The sequence below is a fragment of the Nicotiana tabacum genome, chromosome 22 (genome assembly GCF_000715075.1).
Source record: "Nicotiana tabacum cultivar K326 chromosome 22, ASM71507v2, whole genome shotgun sequence".
In the NCBI taxonomy this organism is placed as follows: Eukaryota; Viridiplantae; Streptophyta; class Magnoliopsida; order Solanales; family Solanaceae; genus Nicotiana; species Nicotiana tabacum.
This window is the reverse complement of record NC_134101.1, coordinates 60218448-60238584: the sequence shown is the minus strand read 5'-3', so window position 1 is coordinate 60238584 and position 20137 is coordinate 60218448. Positions and strand designations below refer to the sequence as shown.

Sequence of the window (20137 nt, the reverse complement as noted above, 5' to 3'; positions counted from 1 at the left end):
ACAATCTGAGAACCCCACCCATTTAATGTAAGCCATCACAAGATCGAAAATCTTGGTGATAATTTGGCAGAGATGATGATTTGTTTGTGAAAATTCAATATCAAAACCATTATTGTTGGATAGAAACTCCAGCTTCTTGTACTTAGTTGAAATATTTGTAGGGGATGGTAGTAGCTCAGACTTGAAAAGATGATAGTATATTGAAAGATACCTTAACTATGTATATTTTATATAGTATTTAAAGAAAAAACTTGATTTTTAAATTCATATTAAAAATTGGGTGTAATCGTACTCCTAACATTATTAAGTATTATTATTTTCGTGACAAGTATTTTATATAAAACTCTTTTCCTTTTAAAAGTATTTTATAAGTCCATTATTCGTATCAAAATTATTTCTTTCTTAAAATCAAGATCTAGTTAAATATAGCATATTATAAAATGGAAAGAACAGAATAATTAGTTTCCATAAGAAACAATTAAATATCCCGCCACCCAAGTGATATATTCTCGTGGCATTTTCCCCTTATTAGGAATCTGCTCGCGATCCCCAGTTATTGTCTTGACTCTTGCTCTCCCATTTTATTTTACTATTAATAAGTTTCAATTAGTGATCTTTCCCATATGCTTGTTGGATCATAAAAACGCTTTAGCCCACCAACATGAATATATTAATCATTTAATCTTCTTCAAATCATATTTAACTCTGATCCAGCACCAACCTAAACACACTGCCATTTCTGATGAGTGAAAGTGCATTTAATGTCATCTGGGTTTGATTTGAAAGCTACCTGAAGGGACCGTTGACGTTGGATTCAGTGTGGCCTTAAGTGATTGAACCATTTTTTTTTTGTGGGAATTCTGGTGTTATGGAGGCTTATAAGAGATGGATTAGGAGGAATAAAGATTTTGTGCGTCAATTCGATTCTCTTGTCAATGTAAGCCCCCTCTTAGTTACCAATGTTTTCTTTTTCTGTATATATTTGGGTTATTTTTGCGATTATAATGATTTATGGTGCTTTGGGATTTTGTTAAAGTAGCTTCTACTTGTTTATGGTGTAAAAGAATGTACTTTGATTGGCAACAAGAGTGCTAAATTGGAATTAATTTTGATATGGTGGATGAGTGGAGATGATGAATTCAACTTTTGTTCTAAGCCAAAAGGTTTCTTTTGCTCATTTCCTGTTTTTTATTTAAGTTAATGGTAACTCGACAAGGTGGGTTGCTATAATGGTAAGCACCCTCCACTTCCAACCAAGAGGTTGTGAGTTCAAGTCACCCTAAGAGCAAGGTGGGGAGTTCTTGGAGGGAAGGAGGATGCTGAGGGTCATTTTGGAAACTGGGTTGTTGTTGTTGTATTGCACTCAATCACCACAAATTTTTAATTTTTCATGAATCACCACAAAATTTTAACGCTTGGCACCCTGCACCAGGATAAGGGGGTACTTGAATATTAATCACAATTCATTTGCATTGTAGCTCTTATGAGTATGAATCACAATTTAGTGAAAGACAGATAGAGAGGAATGGCCGTACAAGCACAGAACAATCTTCCCAGTGTGCTTGCAATGCCCGCTTCTGCTTCATCCTCTCTCTTTTTCCATTGTTACTCTAAGGAGTTCCTTGTTTGCTCAGGGCAAACATTTGCCAATGATATTGTCTTCATGCCACTACTTTTGCATTCAAACTTGGATGTAAGGTGACACTAGTTCAGATGTTACATTGCCAAATTTACAAGAGATATCATAGTTTCGTCGTTCTCCCTTATATAGTCATGGATTTTCCATATTTGTTTATATCCTTTCATTGTTAAAAATTATTTATATTACTTTTTTCCTTCAAATACTGGACCTACTGGCTGTTGCCTGCATAGCTTCCATCATACTTGACCGAGATAATATATGGTTATCAACAGGATGAGTATATATAATAACTGTTTCCTCATCTTGTTTTGAATGTTCAGAATTTGACATGGTTCCTCCCAGATGAGTTTGCTGAATCAGAAATCGGGCCAGAAGCAGGTATTGTGAAATTTTGGTAACAGTATTCTTCTGCTTTTAGAACAGTCAGAATATCTTTCTAAACTCTCTTCTTCTATGTTGAATTTAGGATCACCCTTTTCCATGTTGGTTTCGTTATGTCAAAAATTGCTACTTTAAAATTGAAGTAATGGCTTTATTACAAAAGTTTTCCTTGCTTAATATCTCATTTTCCTTTGGGGTATACCTAATGAGAAAAATGAATACGAATTTACTTGAAAGGAAAAAAAGACTTTCATTTAGCAGTTTTACTTTGCTACCAATGTTTTCTATCCTGAACTGTGTGTTCTTTGCAGTATCATCCACCGTAGGAATGATTACTACCATGAATGAATACATAATAGAGACAAGTCCAACCGATGAGCATACGAGATGTGCAGAGTCTTCTTTTGTTCCTTTATCATTGTGCCTTACTTTGCTGAAAGACTTGGAGACAACGATTGAGGTTGTGGCTGAGCAACTCTATGGTGAAAAGAACAAATGGAATTTGATTGCTGTTACTGAGGCTGTCAAGTAAGTGTCTCAACTACTTATTCATACTCCAAAAGATTCATTTGGTATTTTATGACTAAATATTTGCACTATTATTTTGCCTTTTCAGGGCTTGTATTAGGCTGGTTATCTTCAGGAAGACTGAGTACAAAATGCTTTTGCAAGGAGGGGAGACTGAAATTGCAGAAAATGATTCTGATTCTTTAAGTCCCCAAGAAACGAAGAGGCGGCTTGATAAGCCTAGACGGAATGGAGAGTCTGGTATCTCAAATGGGCAGAACCCTGGGAATCTTCAAGGTAGGGCAATATCCGCTTTGAGCAGCTTTGGCAAGAATGCGATAATGGAGCACCCTCAGGCAATAATGGAACCTCCAAGTAATTGTTGTTAGCTTTCAGCTAAATTCAGGTGATCTGATTGTATGTTCTCACTTTTCTGTTAGTAATATTTTCTGAAATATTTTTATAGGTAAAGTAGTTGAGAAACCTAGTCTACAGACTTTCTTATCTGAGAAAGGTATTCTTGGAAGCTTCTTTGTGACGGGGGAGATTTTCTTCATCATAAGGCCTCTTATTTATGTACTATTGATGAGGAAATATGGGACACGGTCGTGGTTTCCCTGGTGCATTTCACTGGCTTTGGACCTAATTGGGAATAGCATTCTCTCAGTTACATTGATGTCTCAAAATAGCGGGAACAACCATCGACTTCAGTTTTCTGACTCTGAGAAAGATGAGGTTAGGATACTTCAGAATTTCAGCAATCTTTTTTTCTCCTCTTATGGAATCTAAGTTCACTTTACTGACCCTTACATTTCATCTCTGGCCATACCCTTCTCACATATAAGCTAACGTGGCACTTGATGCCTCCTTGAATTAACAGCATTTGTTCTTTAACGTTTTCCTCATCTTTTTCCCCTGTTGGATCTAATTCTATAGTCTGGTTGTGTGCCTTGAATGTAGTTCCTTCTTGAACTTGACTGTGCCTTATTTCTATCTTAATTATATCAGTGTCTTATATGTCTCCTTCTCTGGCTTATATAATACACTCCACCCCCATCGCACACTTTTTTTGCGTGAAATCCAGTAATTTACCAACTATGGTAATGAATCCTGTTAAATTCTTTTCTATTTTGCTGAAAGAAAATGATTTTGTTAAACATTCTATGCAGTTAAAAAGGCGAAGAATGTTATGGGCATTGTACCTCATGCGAGATCCATTTTTTACCAAGTATACCAGGTAATTGTGTTCTTTGTTATTACATATGCTTCATATAGTTATGGTATTACTAACTAATCCCTTCAGATAAAATTTGGAATAAAGTGGAATGATGCTAATGCTATCAGTTATTATTGCAGGCAAAGACTTGAAAGCACTCAAAGGCTAGTGCAACCTATTCCCATTCTTGGATTTGTTGCAGGTATGTTTGAAGATATTCGTGAGTTCAATTTTTGCCTTCTATTTTCACTATATTTTGACATTGACTGCTCTTGAAATGCAGAAAAATTAATTGAAATTCTTATTGGAGTCCAGACGCGTTACACATACATATCTGGTTCATAACAGGGAAGCTATGAGGAGAAACTTGTGTAATTTGTAGGCTCATCTACATTAATATTTGCAATCAATCTCTTTATTCCTTTTCTTGATGATTTGGTATTGAAGCGTAGTTGATTGATTTTCTTTACTTGGGGTGGGAGGTTTAAGGTTTTGGAGGACTTTTACTATACATCTACGTTGTCTTGGTGGGCTTCTGTCTCTTTCTTCCCAACCCCACCTGACTCGGTGTATGTTCCAAAATATTTAAAGTATATTAAACCTTTTTCAAAAGTTATTAGAGAGATCAATGATTCAACTACTGCATCTAAGCCTTGAATGTAAAGATCAGGACTATCTAATACTGAAGCTTGATCTAAATGCTCGAACTGAAATACTCACATAATTGGGACAGTACTCTTTTTTAGAGGTCAGGCCAATAAATATAGATTCTAACAAGTAACATGTATGATGTGTTGGAATTCAAATACAGTGGAGACCCAATATGCTACTAATCATTTAGGACATGAGAAACTAGCAGTGGGATTTCGTAGAAAGCTTCTGGGGAAATTTGAGACTTGTCCTTCCTTTTTTTGGTTAAAGAAACACAGAAATGTTGCTTTTATATCAAATCAAAACATCTAGAAAACACAAACACAATCAAAATGTATTTATTGTTTCGAATCAAACAAAATCAAATCATAAATTCAAAATAGCCGGCTAACATTTGAATATTACCGTTTCGACTTTCTTTTATTCATAGTGTGGTTTTTGAGAGATATACTAACCGTCGTTAATATGTTCAACTTTTTTCTATAATCATTTTCAGCTTTTGCCATTTTCAAAAGGTAAAATTATCATTTAACTGTTCAACTTTTTACCTACTAGGTTGGATTTAACTCTCTGAAAGTCTGATTTAAAGTTCTATAAACTACGCTAATAGGTTACAAAATTAGATTCTACGCACAAGTGAAATAATTTTCCCCTGCGCACCCAAGTACTCGCAAAAGTTCAGATCACAATGATGAAGGTTGAGAACTAAAACTAGTATCAGCTGGAGGCCAAACCAGGTTGCCCTCTTATCACCTTTTGCAGGGATTCCGAGAAAATTCAGTCCCCTATCTTCTTCTATAACAAGTGCAGGATTTAAGGGTGGCAATTTGAGTCCAAACTCATCCAACCCGTCCAGAGATTAATAGGTTGGACTACAATATTTTAGCTCATGGGTCTATTTGGGCTGAACTCAAGTTAACCCATTATTTTTTATAGCTCATTCTGACCTATTAAGTAGCTCAAATACAACTCATGAAACTCACTCCAAAACAAAAAGATCCCAACCCAACTTATCCAGAAATTTACTACTTAGTTGCCACGACGTTAGTTTTTGTATCTAAGTTTAAAAATGAGAATCAAGGTATTTAAGTTTTAGGGTGTGTTTGCTATGATAGAAAATATTTTCCGAAAAATATTTTCCCATTTGAAAAATTCTTTCTGCAGCACCTACCCACCCCCACCCGTAAATTTTTTTTTTATGGATTTTTAATTCGGCAAAGGGCCAAATATACCCCTGTACTTTCGAAAATGGTCTAAGAATACCCTTCGTTATACTATTGGGTCATATATACCCCTCCCGGCATACTTTGGAACAAATATACCCTTATTTTGGATAGAGTGCCACGTGGCAGCGCACCAGATGAACGACCCATTTTTTTTTTTACCCGATCCGTTTTAAAAAACCCATCATCCGACCCGTTTTAAAATTCAGTTTTTTTAAAGCATATATTTTGTAAAAACTAGAATTTCTTTTTTGTAAAAACTAAAAGAAAAAAAAAAGAATTTGCAAAATATATATTTTTAAGTTTTTTCAGTTTTTTTAAAGTATTTTTTGTTTTTGTAAAAACTGAAGAAAAAAAAGATTTTGCAAAATATTTTCTTTTTTTTAAACTAATGCATATGTAGTCCACTACTTTAGGAGAGTTTTTTTTTCAGTTTTAAAAAAAAAAATACTTAAAAAAAACTGAAAAAACTTAAAGCATATATTTTGTAAAAACTGAAATTTTATGTAAAAACTAAAAAAAAAAGAAAGAAATTTGCAAAATATATATTTTTAAGTTTTTACAAAAAAATACTTTAAAAAACTGAAAAAACTGAAATATATATATTTTGCAAATTCTTTTTTTTCTTTCAGTTTTTACAAAATATATATTTTTCAGTTTTGTTTTTCTGTTTCTACAAAAAACAAAAAAAAAACAGTTTTTACAAAAAAAAAAAACTTTAAAAAAAACTTAAAAATATATATTTTGCAAATTCCTTTTTTTCAGTTTTTACAAAAAAAAAAAAAACAATCCAGTTTTTACAAAATATATGCTTTAAAAAACTGAAAAAATTGAATTTTAAAACGGGTCGGATGGTGAGTTTTTAAAACAGATCGGGTAAAAAAATAAATAAATGGATCGTTTTCATCTAGTGCTGCCACGTGGCACTCCATCCAAAATAAGGTATATTTGTTCCAAAGTATGACGGAAAGGGTATATATGACCAAATAGTATAACAAGGAATATTCTTAGACCATTTTCGAAAGTGGAGGGGCATATTTAGCCCTTTGCCGTTTTAATTTTCTGTTTTTTCTTTTTTCTGCACCACCCACCCACCACCAACCCCCCAACCCCAAAAATAAAATTTTACTCTTTCTTTTGTATTTTCAATTTTCTATTTTTTCGATTTTCTGTACCATCCACCCCTCAATTTTATTAAGGTTCGGGCACTAACACCAAAAATTCAATGACATAAGATCAAAATAGCTATATTGAACAAAGAGCTGAATATTTGAAACAAACACTATAATTTTCACTGTCTGCCTCAGCAACGTTTACCAAGAAACTTAGGTTCTAACAAAATCTGTAAGTAGACAAGAAACTTCCTAAAATACGCTCAAGGGAACAGCTGGAAAATGAGACAACTCCGGGCTCTGAATTCTTTCGATTCTTCTAATCGAAAAGACTGAAGCCCATGTCCTGTAAAAGAAATTCCAGGAAAACACATAAGCAGATGAGAGGAAATAAAGGTAAAAGGAAGCAGTGATCAACTTAAAAACAACAAGTTCTTAATATTAGGAGAGTATTCATACATCATCTGACTCCTCTTTCTCTTCCACTTTCTTTTCTTCCTTCTTCTCCTCGGCAGCAGGTGCAGCAGCAGCGCCGCCTGTAGGTGCAGCGACTGCAACAGCACCACCACCGGCTGGTACTGAAGCCAACTTTTCTCTGCCAGCAGCAATCAGCTCAGTGATATCCTTGCCCTCAACTTGGGAGAGGAGCAGTTCAATCCTATCATCATCAGCCTCAGCTCCAACTGCAGCACACATGACACATGTATTCCAAATATGAATTCGAATTGAACCACCACACACCAACAGAAGCATACGACAGTAAATTACAGTTACGCATAACAAGACTAAACAATTTATTATGTTGCATCAACTAAATTACACATTATCCGTATTAACTGCTCAAGACATTTCAAAAAACCAATGCAATCTGAATTCACTTGTTACGTACCATCAACTACTTTAGAAAACATCAATTTAAGACACTTAATATAGAACAAAATCTAGAACAATATTCAGCAGCATCAACTGAATTAGATAGCATCCATTTAAGACAGTTGAACAAAAACTTGATAGCAAAATCAATTATTGCATTGTTTCTTATGCAAGAAAAATAACAATTATAGTACTGCTGCCTCTGGACACCTCAGGCAGGTACGACAACAGGATAAAAATTAATTCTCATTGTTACAGGTTAATAGCAGTAAATAGGCATCATCCTTGCTCCATTTCTTTTGAAGTCCATGGAAACAAAAGGCAAAAACAAAGGTAGTGAAACCAAGATTTTACCCCATTTATTCACAATTCTAATAGCCACTTGAATTTTTTTCATTAAACCTGATAGCTTGAAACAGTAAGCAAAGAAAGTGTTTAACTTCATAAAATTCCCCAACCTCTTCCTCAAAGGGGGCAGATAATACATCCATCCCAATTTATGTGACTCTTTACATCCTAGCACGTAAATCCCAAAATATTTAACACTAGTTCACTAATAAAATATTCTACTAAGTAGTATATATAACTTTCAAATATTTCAACATTTCAAATAATCCAGCAATTCAAGCTTTGGAAATTTTCTCTATCAAAATATTTTTCACCATTACTCTAATATTTTCTTCCACTACTCCTAATAATATAAACAAGTCAAATTAACATATTAAACTCAACCTCCAATCAAACTCATTGAGGAAGCTACAAACTAGTACTTCTCAGAAAAGCTCAAGATATTTTTTGCGTTTAAGCTAAATTGGCGAAATGCAAAATAAAATGTGCTACTTCGGGATACCCACCCGCAGATGTATTTAGTCATGTAAATACTTAAACCAATTGCATACATTTATACTTATAAATAACTATACGGATCAAATGCTATAAAAGTAATAAAAATTGCAACATATTCAGGATCGGTATGCAAAAAAATCAATGACACGGAAAATATGTACAAGAAAGAAAAGGCATTCTTAAGGAGTTATAGGGCGTACCAGATCCAAGGATGTTCTTCAAATCTTTAGCCTTAGGGCAGGAGTTGCCACCCAATACGGCCAACAAGTAAGCTGCGATTACCTTCATTTCTCTTCGCTGTTAAAAAATTAACACAAAACAAACAACATTTTCAGATACAAATCATTGGAATTAAGAAAACAAACAAACAACAGACAACAAAAATAAGAGAAAGAGTACCTAGGAGATCTCGAAGCGACGAAAACCTTCAATGGCGGTTCTTAGCTGCTGCTCTTAGGGTTTTGAAGAAAGGGGGGAGCATAAGAATATATAGTTAGGGTTTTTCAGCATTCTATGCGGAGTGGATTATTCTATTTTACTTTAATACCCTTGGTTTTTGCTTAGATTTTCTTAATTGGTCAGGAAACTATTCTTTTTTTTCTTTTCCCATCCAGAAGAGAAGGGAAAAGGGGCAATGCTAATCTAGTCCATTGATAGACTTTGATACTACTAAACTACTGTATAAGTTTTGATGTGGTGGTAGAAAAATATTGATTCTGTTATAAATATATTATATTATGTATGTTCATTTGGTAATTCGTTGAAAATAAGCTTCCTGAAGAACCTTATCTATATGAGACTCAGCCGTAAATATGTTTATCTACTTAGTACTCTATTGAAAATAAGTCTCTTGAAGAAACTTGCCCTTTCAGTACCTCGTTATGAATAAACATCACACCCGATAGAAGATTATCTATATCTGGTACAATGAGCTTATCCTTTCAGTAACCCGTTATGGGCAAACATCATACCCCGGTAGAAGATTATCTATATCTGGTATAATGAGCTTATCCTTTCGGTACTCCATTATGAATAAACATTACCCCGGTAGAAGATTATCTATATCTAGTATAATGACCTTATCCTTTCGGTACTCCGTTATGGATAAACATTATCACAGGTAGAAGATTATCTATATCTGGTATAATGAGCTTATCCTTTCGGTACTCCGTTATGGATAAACATTACCTCTGGTAGAAGATTATTTATATCTGGTACAGTATCAGCTTACACAGCAGCTTGCAGAAGCAGCTTGCACAGCAGTTTACAGAAGCAGCTTGCTTTCTTTCTATAAATAGAGGAAATTTCAGTTAATTATGTACATAAATTTAAAGTTTGAATAATATATCAGTTTCTCTCTATACTCGTCTTTACTTTATTATCTTTATTTTATAACAGATTCTTCAATTTTGTGAAATTTCCATAAAGATATTGTTTTCTTTTCCTCATTTTTCCCTCGTGACTTCCCGGACCAACCTACTTGAATTTACCCTTACAAGTTTCTCGACTTTTACATTTTTAAAAGTAGAGTGTATACCTAATTCAACTTAGACATTTTATAAAAATGATATGATCTTTACTTAAAATATGAATGTTATGTTTATGGCCTTTGCAAGTCAGTTGCATCTAATGTAAATTTCATATTCACTTGTAGTTGTTGATTTGTAATAATGATATCCGTCAAACCACATAAACATGTAATTCTCAGTTAGACAGTTACTATTATTCATTAACCACAATTGAATGCATTTTTTTAAAGTTTGAGATGGGTAGTAATGTTATCATAAATTGTTAATGAGTAACTGATTCAACACGAACAATTCAGACAGAAATAAGTAATCCTCCTTAGCAATAAGGTAAATATAAAGCACGTATAAATATTTTTTGAAAATGATAAAGAAAATAACTATTGTCTTTACGAAAAATCTGGTGGTGCATGCAATTGTGTCTGCTAGCTTCTCAAGAGTTATAGGAGCAATAGACAGAGGAAATTCTTGTTTGAGCGATTGAGCTTGAGCCATTACAGATCTGGCACTAAGGGGCCGTTGATGCACACAATGCAATCAAAGAGAAAATAGATCTAGGAAATGCAAAGATTTCGAAGAACAATGAACTAAAGTCAGGGTAATTCCGATAATTTAGTTTGAGAAGAGTTTAAGAGTAAGAGTAGAATGATATTTTCATGAAGGAATCCAATTTACATATTACACTCTATATATTGAAGATCTCATCCCAATACTCTAATTAACTGTAACAAACTTTCTAACTAACTTTGGGACTTCAACTAACTCAACTAACTTCCGGAAGCTTCTACACCGTAACTAACTGCTTGGCTGGTGCAACTAACTCTAATATTCTCAGCTAAGTACTAACAACAGCAGCTAAGTATCATCATTAATAATTACAATAATACCCCCTACAGAAGAACTGTCTTGTCCTCAAGACTGAAATGAAGGAAATATGTGTTGAAGTTCTGAAAGATATTCCCAGGTAGCTTGAGCAAGATCAATATCTGTCCATTTCACCAGCACTTGCACGACAGCTTTGTTACCCTTCTTCACCATTCTTTTTGCTAGGAGTTCTTCAGGTAATGGACAGTAGGGACTAGAAAGGTGAAATACAGGAGGATGATTGATGACAACAAGAACTTCATGGCATTTTTTTAGTTGAGATACATGGAAGGTGTGATGGATCAAGACATCAGCATGTAGCAGGAGCTTGTAGGCAACAACTCCAACTTTAGCATCAATAGGATAGGGGCCATAGTACTTAGCAGCTAACTTGTTGAATAGCCTACTGGCTGCTGAAACTTATCTGTATGGCTGCAATTTGAGATACACCCAATCCCCTACTTCAAAACTTCTATAAGACCTATGTTTGTTGGTTAAGTCTTCCATTCTCTGTTGTGCTCTCAAAATATGGAACTTCAATAGATGTACAATAGCTTATTTAGCAACTAATGATCTATCAACCATCTCGGATGCAGCTTCTCCAGCTAGATAAGGGAGATGGAGTGGTGACTTTTGACCATATAATATCTCATAAGGACTGCATTTAATAACAATGTGATATGTGGTGTTATACCACCATTCAACTAATGGTAAGTACTTAGGCCAATCATGAGGACTATCAGAACAAAAGCACCTGAGATAGGTCTCTAATATTCTATTTAAAACTTCAGTTTACCCATCAGTCTGAGGGTGATATGAGGTAGATCTCTGCAGCTGAACCCCTTGTAAAGAAAATAATTCATGCCAAAAATTGCTGAGAAACACTAGATCCCTATCACTGGTGATTGTAATAGGCCATCCATATAGTTTGTAAACATTATCTAGGAAGGATTGGGCTACTGTCTTAGCAGTGTATGAATGTTGCAGACTCATGAAATGCCCATACTTACTGAGTCTATCCACAACAACCAAAATAACATCCTTGCCATGAGATTTAGGCAAGCTTTCAATAAAATCTAAGCAGATGTCAGTCCATACTCCATCAGGAATAGGGAGTGGTTGTAGCAAACCAGGATAAGCAGCAACATCATACTTCTGCCTTTGACATATATTACACTTGTTAATGAAGTCCCTTATATCTGCAGCCATTGATTTCTAGTAGAAAAGAGCTTGCAACCTCTTTAATATAGCATCCATACCAGAGTGTCCAGCATGTGTGGTGGAATGCCATAAACCAATGATGGTTGTTCTGAGTTGCTGGTCAGCACCTACCACCAATCTACCCTTCCACCTTAATTGCTCATTGCACCAGGTGAATGATTTATAAGGTTGGTTCTGTAACTTAGCAATCAACTCCTGCAGATGATTATCAGAAGTCCAAATTGCTTTTATCTGATCATATAGTGAATCATTAGGAGATAATAAAGAGATGGCTAATAATTCAGAATTTGGCTTCCTTGACAAGGCATCAACAGCTTTATTTTCAGTCCCCTTCTTGTACCCAATCGAGAAATCAAAAGCCATCAACTTTGAAATGCCAGCTATTTGAAAGTCAGTATAGATATGTTACTCCAATAAGTGTTTTAAGGCTTTCTGATCAGTCTTGACTATAAATGGTCTTCCCAAAAAATAATGTGACTACTTAGTGACAGTAAATATAAGAGCTAATAGTTCCCTATCATAAACGGACATTGCTTGATGTTTAGGTGCCAATGATTTGCTGATGTAAGCTATAGGATGTCCTTATTGCATGAATACAACTCTTATGTCGTTACCACTCGCATCAGTCTCCACCAATAAGGGCTTTGAGAAGTCAGGCATTGCCAACACAGGGGTAGAGATCAATGTTTGTTTCAGCTTACCAAAAGTTATAGTGGCTTCAGAATTTCATGTATAACCATCCTTCTTGAGTAGGTCATGCAAGGGTCTGTAGATGGCTTCATAGCCTTGTATAAACCTCCTATAATACCCAGCAATAGAAACCTCTCAACTGTTTGACATTAGTAGGAATAGGCCACTGTTCTACTGCTGCAATTTTCTTAGGATCTGTAGAGATCCCTTCTTGACTGATAAAATGGCCTAGATATTCCACCTTAGAAACTCCAAATGCACACTTAGACATCTTAGCATACAATTAGAATTTGTGAATTAGTTCAAAGACAGATTTCACATGTGCAATATGGTTAGACATACACTTGCTATATATTATAATATCATCAAAGAAAACTAATATTGTCTTCCTGAGCAATGGTCTGAAAACTGAATTCATGAGATTTTGAAAAGAAGATTGAGCATTAGTTAGGCTAAATGGCATTACCAAAAATTTATAATGACCCTCATGAGTTTTAAAAGCTATTTTATGAGCATTACCTTTAGCCATTCTTAACTGATGATATCCTGCTCTAAGATCAATCTTAAAAAATACCACAACCCCTCCCAGTTCATCTAATAAGTCTTCTATAATGGGTATAGAAAACTTATCTTCAATAGTCAGTCGATTCAATTCCCTGTGATCAGTACATAACCTCCAGCTTCCATCTTTTTTCCCAATCAACACAACTGGAGATGCATATGGACTTGTACTATGCTGTATGACTCTTTGATCTAACATTTCTTGTACTAACTTCTCTATGATATCCTTCTTGACCCCATGATACCTATAAGGTCTTTTGTTGACTGGATTGGCCCTTCAACCAATGGTATTCTATGATCAAAATCACCCATGTGAGGTGGAAGAGTGCTAGGCACTGCAAAGAAGCTGGCATACTGCTCAATCAACTCAGATAGCTCATGGCAATTACTTTTCCTTGTGGAGCCTGAATGTTATGGCAAGAAGTACCTTCCTCTTCACCAGTTGTTACAGTTAGCTAAAGAATTGAGTACTTCTTTCTTTAGTTTTATTAACAGTCTTAGCTTTAGTTGACTTCAGTTGATTAGTTGCCCCTCTTAGAATATGCTTTTTCCCTTGATACATGAACTCAATGGTCCTATTTCTGAAGTCAAATAGGATTCTACCCAAGGTATTTAGCAATTTTACTCCTAAAACAATATCTACATTTCCCAATGGTAATACCAGAAAATCAGAACTAAAAGTGGTACCTTGTAAGAGCCATTGGAGATTTCTGCAGACTGAGGTTGTCTGCACTTTCCTTCCATCAGCTACACTTACTGACTGGGCCATAATGTTGCTTGCTTGTCACCCAAATTTCTTGGCTATGTCTTGATCAATGAAGTTGCATGTACTTCCAATGTCAATAAGAACTTGCAAAGGTCTCTTTTCATGATATACAATAACTCTAATGGTCCGATAGCATGTTACACCAGTAAAGGCTTGTAGTGATATAATCATGAGTTCATATGTCCCCTCCAAAATCTCCTGTAGAGAACCTTCTTCTGCCCCATTTATAACTATCTCTTCATCAACAACCTCCACCATATAGATCTGCCTATTTGAGTTATATTTTATATCCTTAGACATACTTCTCATCACAAAAAAAAAACAAAGCCCCTTAGTCCTCTTTTCATCCATTTATGTTGCAGTTAACCTTCTCCATATAATTCTATTAGGTCTATTATGTTGTGATTCAATTGGCTTATTGAATATAGGTTGAGGAGTAGTAGGTTTTTGGAAATTCTGTGGCCTAGAGTGAATTGGGGTAGGTAGCAAACCACCTTGAGCTGACTTGCTCACAGGTTTCAGACCCCAAGTCTTTGTTTGAGCTTCAAACACTTCCTTTTGTAGTCATGCAATCTTGTAGGCCTGCATTAGTATTCTTGGGGCTTGAACCTTTACTTCTTTATTAAGATCATGTTTCAAACCTCCTAAGAAACAACTAATAGTATTCTCATTGGAATGATTCACCCTAGTCAATAACCTATCAAACTCAGCTTGATATTCTCTCACACTGCCAGTTTGCACCAGATTCTTAAGAGATTATATGTGATCTTCAAATTCTTCTCCAAACCTCTCATTCAAAACTATTACATACTTAGTCCAAGTAGGATCGATTATTGACTTTCTAGCTTTGATATATGCTCTATGCCAAGCAATAGCCTTTTCTTCCAAATGGATTGAAGTAACCTTAACCCTCTAATCAAATAGAACTTTACCCATAGCAAAAAACCGATCTGTCTTATACAACCAAGTCTTCAAATCGTGGCCAGAGAATTTAGGAAATTCTAACCTCGAGTATCTAGTGAAGAAATTACCAGCAGCTGTTTGATTTCCTTGATTATCTCCCATCCTTCTTTCAAGTACAACCTCCACAGAACCACCTTTGTCTTCTGATGAAGATTCAGTTCTTCGAGCTTAAATTCCATTGCCTTTTCTGCTGAGATTGTTAATGGTTGATCGCATCTCCCAAATATCCTTGTCCGCCATTAAATTGCGCTTATTCATGCTCGACATTCCCTCCATGAGCTTTTGCAACTGCAACTGGATCAGTACAAGTTATTCTCCCCTATATTCTGATTGCTGCTCCTGGCTCCTATTTCTAGTCACGATTTCATTATTTTTAGTCATAATGTGAAACCGAGAATCGTGTTGCTCTGATACCAATAGATGCACACAGTGCAATCAAAGAGAAAATTGATCTAGAAATGCAAGGATTTCGAAGAACAATAAACTAAAGTTAGGGTAATTCCGAGAATGTAGCTTTGAGAAGAGTTTAAGAGTAAGAGTAGAATGATATTTTCATGAATGAATCCAATGTACATATTACACTCTATATATTGAAGATCTCAGTCCAATACTTTAACTAACTGTAACAAACTTCCTAACTAACTTTGGGACTTCAACTAACTCAACTAACTTCCGGAAGTTTCTACGGTGTAACTAACTCTAATATTCTCAGCTAAGTACTAACAACAATAACTAAGTATCATCACTAATAATTGCAACAATCGTTTGGTACACGGATTAAATTATCCCGAGATTATAATTTGTGGACTAATTTATTCCACCTGGAAGGTGGGATAATATAATCCCTAGTTTGATGGGATAAGGTGGGATATGGTGAGATATATTGTATTAAGATTGAGATTAAATTTATATCATATTTGGTTGATGGTATAAATTTTGGTATGAATTTTATCCCACACCGTATCTCACGTACCAAACGATCCCTAATTGCTTTCCTATTGATGAATTTGACAGACTTCTTTAATAGCCTACTAATTTTGTCTTTTCAATAGAATAATTAAATAAACACTGATAATTAAGGACATCAGACAAACCACACTAAACAAAGGAGATAAAGATCATCTGAAATGGAAAAAAATATGAACAAGAGAAATATCATCATTGTTTCTGACAAAGGATATTGCTAGGTTCTTTCCTTCTTGTTTATTTCACTATCTCATACTACTATATATTAATTTATTATAGAGAATTCTGTTAAGAAGTGTCTTGGGTACACCAAGTGCAACATAATGCCTCATGAATAAACTGTTCTCTTCTAATTAGTACTTATTTATACCGCCACCACTCTTACATACAGTGTCACAACACAAGAACAAACTTCCAAACTAGCATTTATATGCTATATATATAATCCATGGCAAGAATTATGAATATCATGACAATAATGCATAAACTTAGCACCGTAAAAAAGGGCAGCCTAGTGCACTAAGCTCCCAATATGCATAAATTTACCGTTGTATGATTTATATATGTTCGTGGTGTCGATATAAAATCTCCAATGCTCCTCTAATAAGTTGCTGCCCTCTTCGTTTCTTTTCTCATTTACTATATGTTTTTTCTTGTTAATTTGTGCCCGTATGAATTACTAAAGAACCTGGTTCTTTACCGTAATCCTTAAGCGTAAAGTAAAGAAGCAATAAAATGAACACAATGATTTTTACGTAAAAAATCACCCGGCTCAAAAGGTGCAAAAACCACAACCTACCACGTAGGATTTTCAGCTCCAACTCTACTAGAATACTGAGCCAAAGTGTATCAATTACAAGACTGTAATTAAATACTCTCCAGTACTCCTACTACTCCTATTTGATTCACAAGTTACTCTAACTTGTAAAGCAAAATACTCATTCCAACTCACTGATTGTTTATGATATTTGATTATAACTCAATTACCTAAAACACATTCACTAAAATAACTCGAGAAGAATACAATGCAAGTACTCAACGTAAGTAAACAACTTATGACTCTTTAGTTGATGTGCAAAAGGATAGTTTAGAAGTCCAAAATCAATCATATTTAAATACGATTTGAGATCTTCTAGAAGTTCTATTTAAAGTCAGCTTCCTCTTTGATAGGACTCTTACTGTTCCAAGGATTCCACACGCTTTGGGACTTTAGTCTCTGACTGAATTATCCATATTTTTTTGACAACGACCCTTATCACTTATAGTAGCCATCGTCCACCAAACTCGAACCTGAGTAACTTTGAGATAAAGTACTGTCTTGTACAGACGTACAACTATCATTTAGGAAGAGCTGATTCTTTCTCCTGAGGAGCAGGTTCTTCAGAAAAGTTAAGCAGCTACGTTGAGGGCCTAGTTCTTTGAACATTTAGTCATACTTTGTTAATCATCAAAACTTCAATATTCAACAAATTCTCCCTTTTTGATGATGACAAACTTTGTGCACAACAGAACTACAACAGAACCAGATAATCACCTCAAAGAACCAGATAATCACAACAAGCACTATTGATAGACATGTATGTCCACAACAACTTCCAACCTTATCTTCCCCCTTTTGGCATCATCGAAAACACACACAAAAAAAAGTTAGACACTAAGTATAGATAATGAAAGATTCAAAGACAATCAGGTGACAACACAAGCATAAGAAAGGGAAAATAAACTAGGCTGATGATCCAATAGAGTACAAAGCAGTAAAGCAGCGCAATAAGATACATTAAGTAGTGCCAAAAGAAGCCTAGGGCTTTGTCTTCATCATTAGTGTTACGACCCAAACCGATGGGCCGCGACGAGTGCCCGAGGTCTACCTGTCGAACACCCCTAAGCATTCGTCTAAGATATAAACATGAAATAAGTGTAGGCCATGCATAACGTCTGAAAATAAACTACTGATTCATATGAACAATATACGTGGGAAAACATGCCTAAAAGACATATATATATATATATATATATATATATATATATATATATATATATATATATATATATATATATATATATATATATCCCGCCTTGTCACGCCGCATAAGCATTCGTCTAAGATATAAACATGAAATAAGTGTAGGCCATGCATAACGTCTGAAAATAAACTACTGATTCATATGAACAACATACGTGGGAAAACATGCCCAAAAGACATATATACATACATACATATATATATATATATATATATATATATATATATATATATATATATATATATATATATATATATATATATATATATATATATATACATGACTGTCTACAGACCTCTAATAGAGTGTACAACTGTATAAAGGACGGGACTGGGCCCCGTCATACCCATATGTGTACAAAAGTATCGTACCAAAACTCAATAGCAGCTCTAGATCAAATGGAGCACGCCAACTCTCGCTGAGCAAGTATCCTAAGATGGGGGACCGTCAACCTGTCTACCTGTACCTGCGAGCATAAAACGTAGGTCCCCAGGTAATAGGGGCATCAGTAAGAATAATATACCGAGTATGTAAGGCATAAAAATTAGTATATAATAGACATGAAAGAAACATGGAGTAAAGGACTCAACCTGTAAGTCTGCATAGATCTGTGAATCATGAAACATTTATAAGTCATGCATATGCGTATAAATGTCATATCATGCATAGGTATATGCGTACATAACATCATCAATCCTCTGAGGGCATCCCATCATATCATCTCAGCCTCTGTGGGCGAAATCATAAATGTATACCAGTTGATCAGGTGGTGGTGCATATATAACGCCATAACCTTTCCCCATACCCTATATATATATACTATACGCGTATATAACGTGATCTGGTCATGGGTCAGTATACATATATAAATGAATGCAATGTATAATGAAGTAGGTCAATAAGATCTCTCTGAATGTCATGAGACCCATGAAAAGACGATATGATAGTAGTACATATGGGGAATCAAGAACATAGGCAACCCTAGTACTTCTAGGAATAGAATTATTTGTGAAAGTTGCGTACTTGCTCATTTCTTGCATCATATGGATCATGCCAAAAAGGAAAGACGGGATAGCCTTAACATACCTTATCACAATATTTCCAATCAACAAGTTGAACTCGCCTCTTCGTACCTTAATCTACAATAACAATAATAATACTATCATTAAGTTACGAAAGGTAAAACTATCGCACAACGAACGACAAGCTTATTTTGTATTAAAACGGGCAGCATCTCCCCTATAATTCTTACTTCCTTCAAATTCAATATAACACCAAACACAACAATATCAACATGTATACATTATTTTCCAACCTTATATACACCACAAAATATTACAAAATATCCCAACACACCCCAATCGCTTCATACACAAAATAACTACCGTAGTAGTGTCAAGCGGCCCGAAAATGTTACGACGAACAACCATCATATCACCCTGCATTTATATGGTGTTTCTACACAACATTAATCCTCCAAAATTCCACAAAACATCAGTAAAATATGCAGCCCAACAGCAACACAAAACAATCAACAAAATAGTCCGCTACAAGTGAATAACTCGAACTCACGGCTTCCGATCACCGTCCCGTGAGTTCTAACTATTAGGAAACGAATTTATCAACCTTCCTTGATATTTAAACACTTAAATACAGAAATTACACGTTTTCCTAACTATGAAGTACCTTCCAAAAGTCAAACTACAAAGAAAAAGAGAGGCGATATAGCGATACTTACGTCGTAGGGATCATTTTAATGTTATCGTATCTTGATTCTGTGCCCGAGATGATAATCTTGTTTGAAGCTCTTGCAGAGAGATTAAGAGTAAAGTTAGGAGTCTTATTTGGTTGTGTGTTCTGGAAAATTTAAGAAAGAAACGAGATAAGGATATAAATATCCATTTTGTTTGAAAAGTCAAAAGGTGCTACTTGGCACCCTAGCATTGGTCCTTCTTCCAACGCTTATAACTTTTTATCCGGGTGTCGTATGAACAAACGGTTAAGTGAGTTGGAAACTAAATTCCAAGACCTTCAATTTGGTATATAATATATCCCAAAATACCTCATATAGGACACGAAATTTATTTCTCAAAAAGCTCTGTTAC

At 34.9% G+C, this 20137-nt stretch overlaps 2 protein-coding genes across 2 annotated transcripts; one reads left to right on the top strand and one right to left on the bottom strand.

Annotated features, from left to right (window-relative positions):
• The first annotated feature begins 462 nt into the window (after positions 1 to 462).
• On the top strand, positions 463 to 4177 carry LOC107771058 (peroxisome biogenesis protein 16-like). The gene is made up of 8 exons (XM_016590383.2): positions 463 to 937; positions 1963 to 2020; positions 2335 to 2551; positions 2640 to 2905; positions 2997 to 3265; positions 3700 to 3767; positions 3887 to 3948; positions 4030 to 4177. Exons 1-8 carry the CDS (start codon positions 869 to 871, stop codon positions 4089 to 4091), a joined length of 1071 nt encoding a protein of 356 aa, XP_016445869.1. The 5' UTR covers positions 463 to 868; the 3' UTR covers positions 4092 to 4177.
• A 2674-nt stretch (positions 4178 to 6851) lies between these two features.
• On the bottom strand, positions 6852 to 8990 carry LOC107771057 (large ribosomal subunit protein P2A-like). The gene is made up of 4 exons (XM_016590382.2): positions 8851 to 8990; positions 8652 to 8748; positions 7192 to 7415; positions 6852 to 7078 (listed from the first exon to the last, which is right to left on the bottom strand). The coding sequence occupies exons 2-4, from the start codon at positions 8737 to 8739 to the stop codon at positions 7052 to 7054; spliced, it is 339 nt and encodes a 112-aa protein (XP_016445868.1). The 5' UTR covers positions 8740 to 8748; positions 8851 to 8990; the 3' UTR covers positions 6852 to 7051.
• Between the last annotated feature and the right edge of the window lie 11147 nt (positions 8991 to 20137).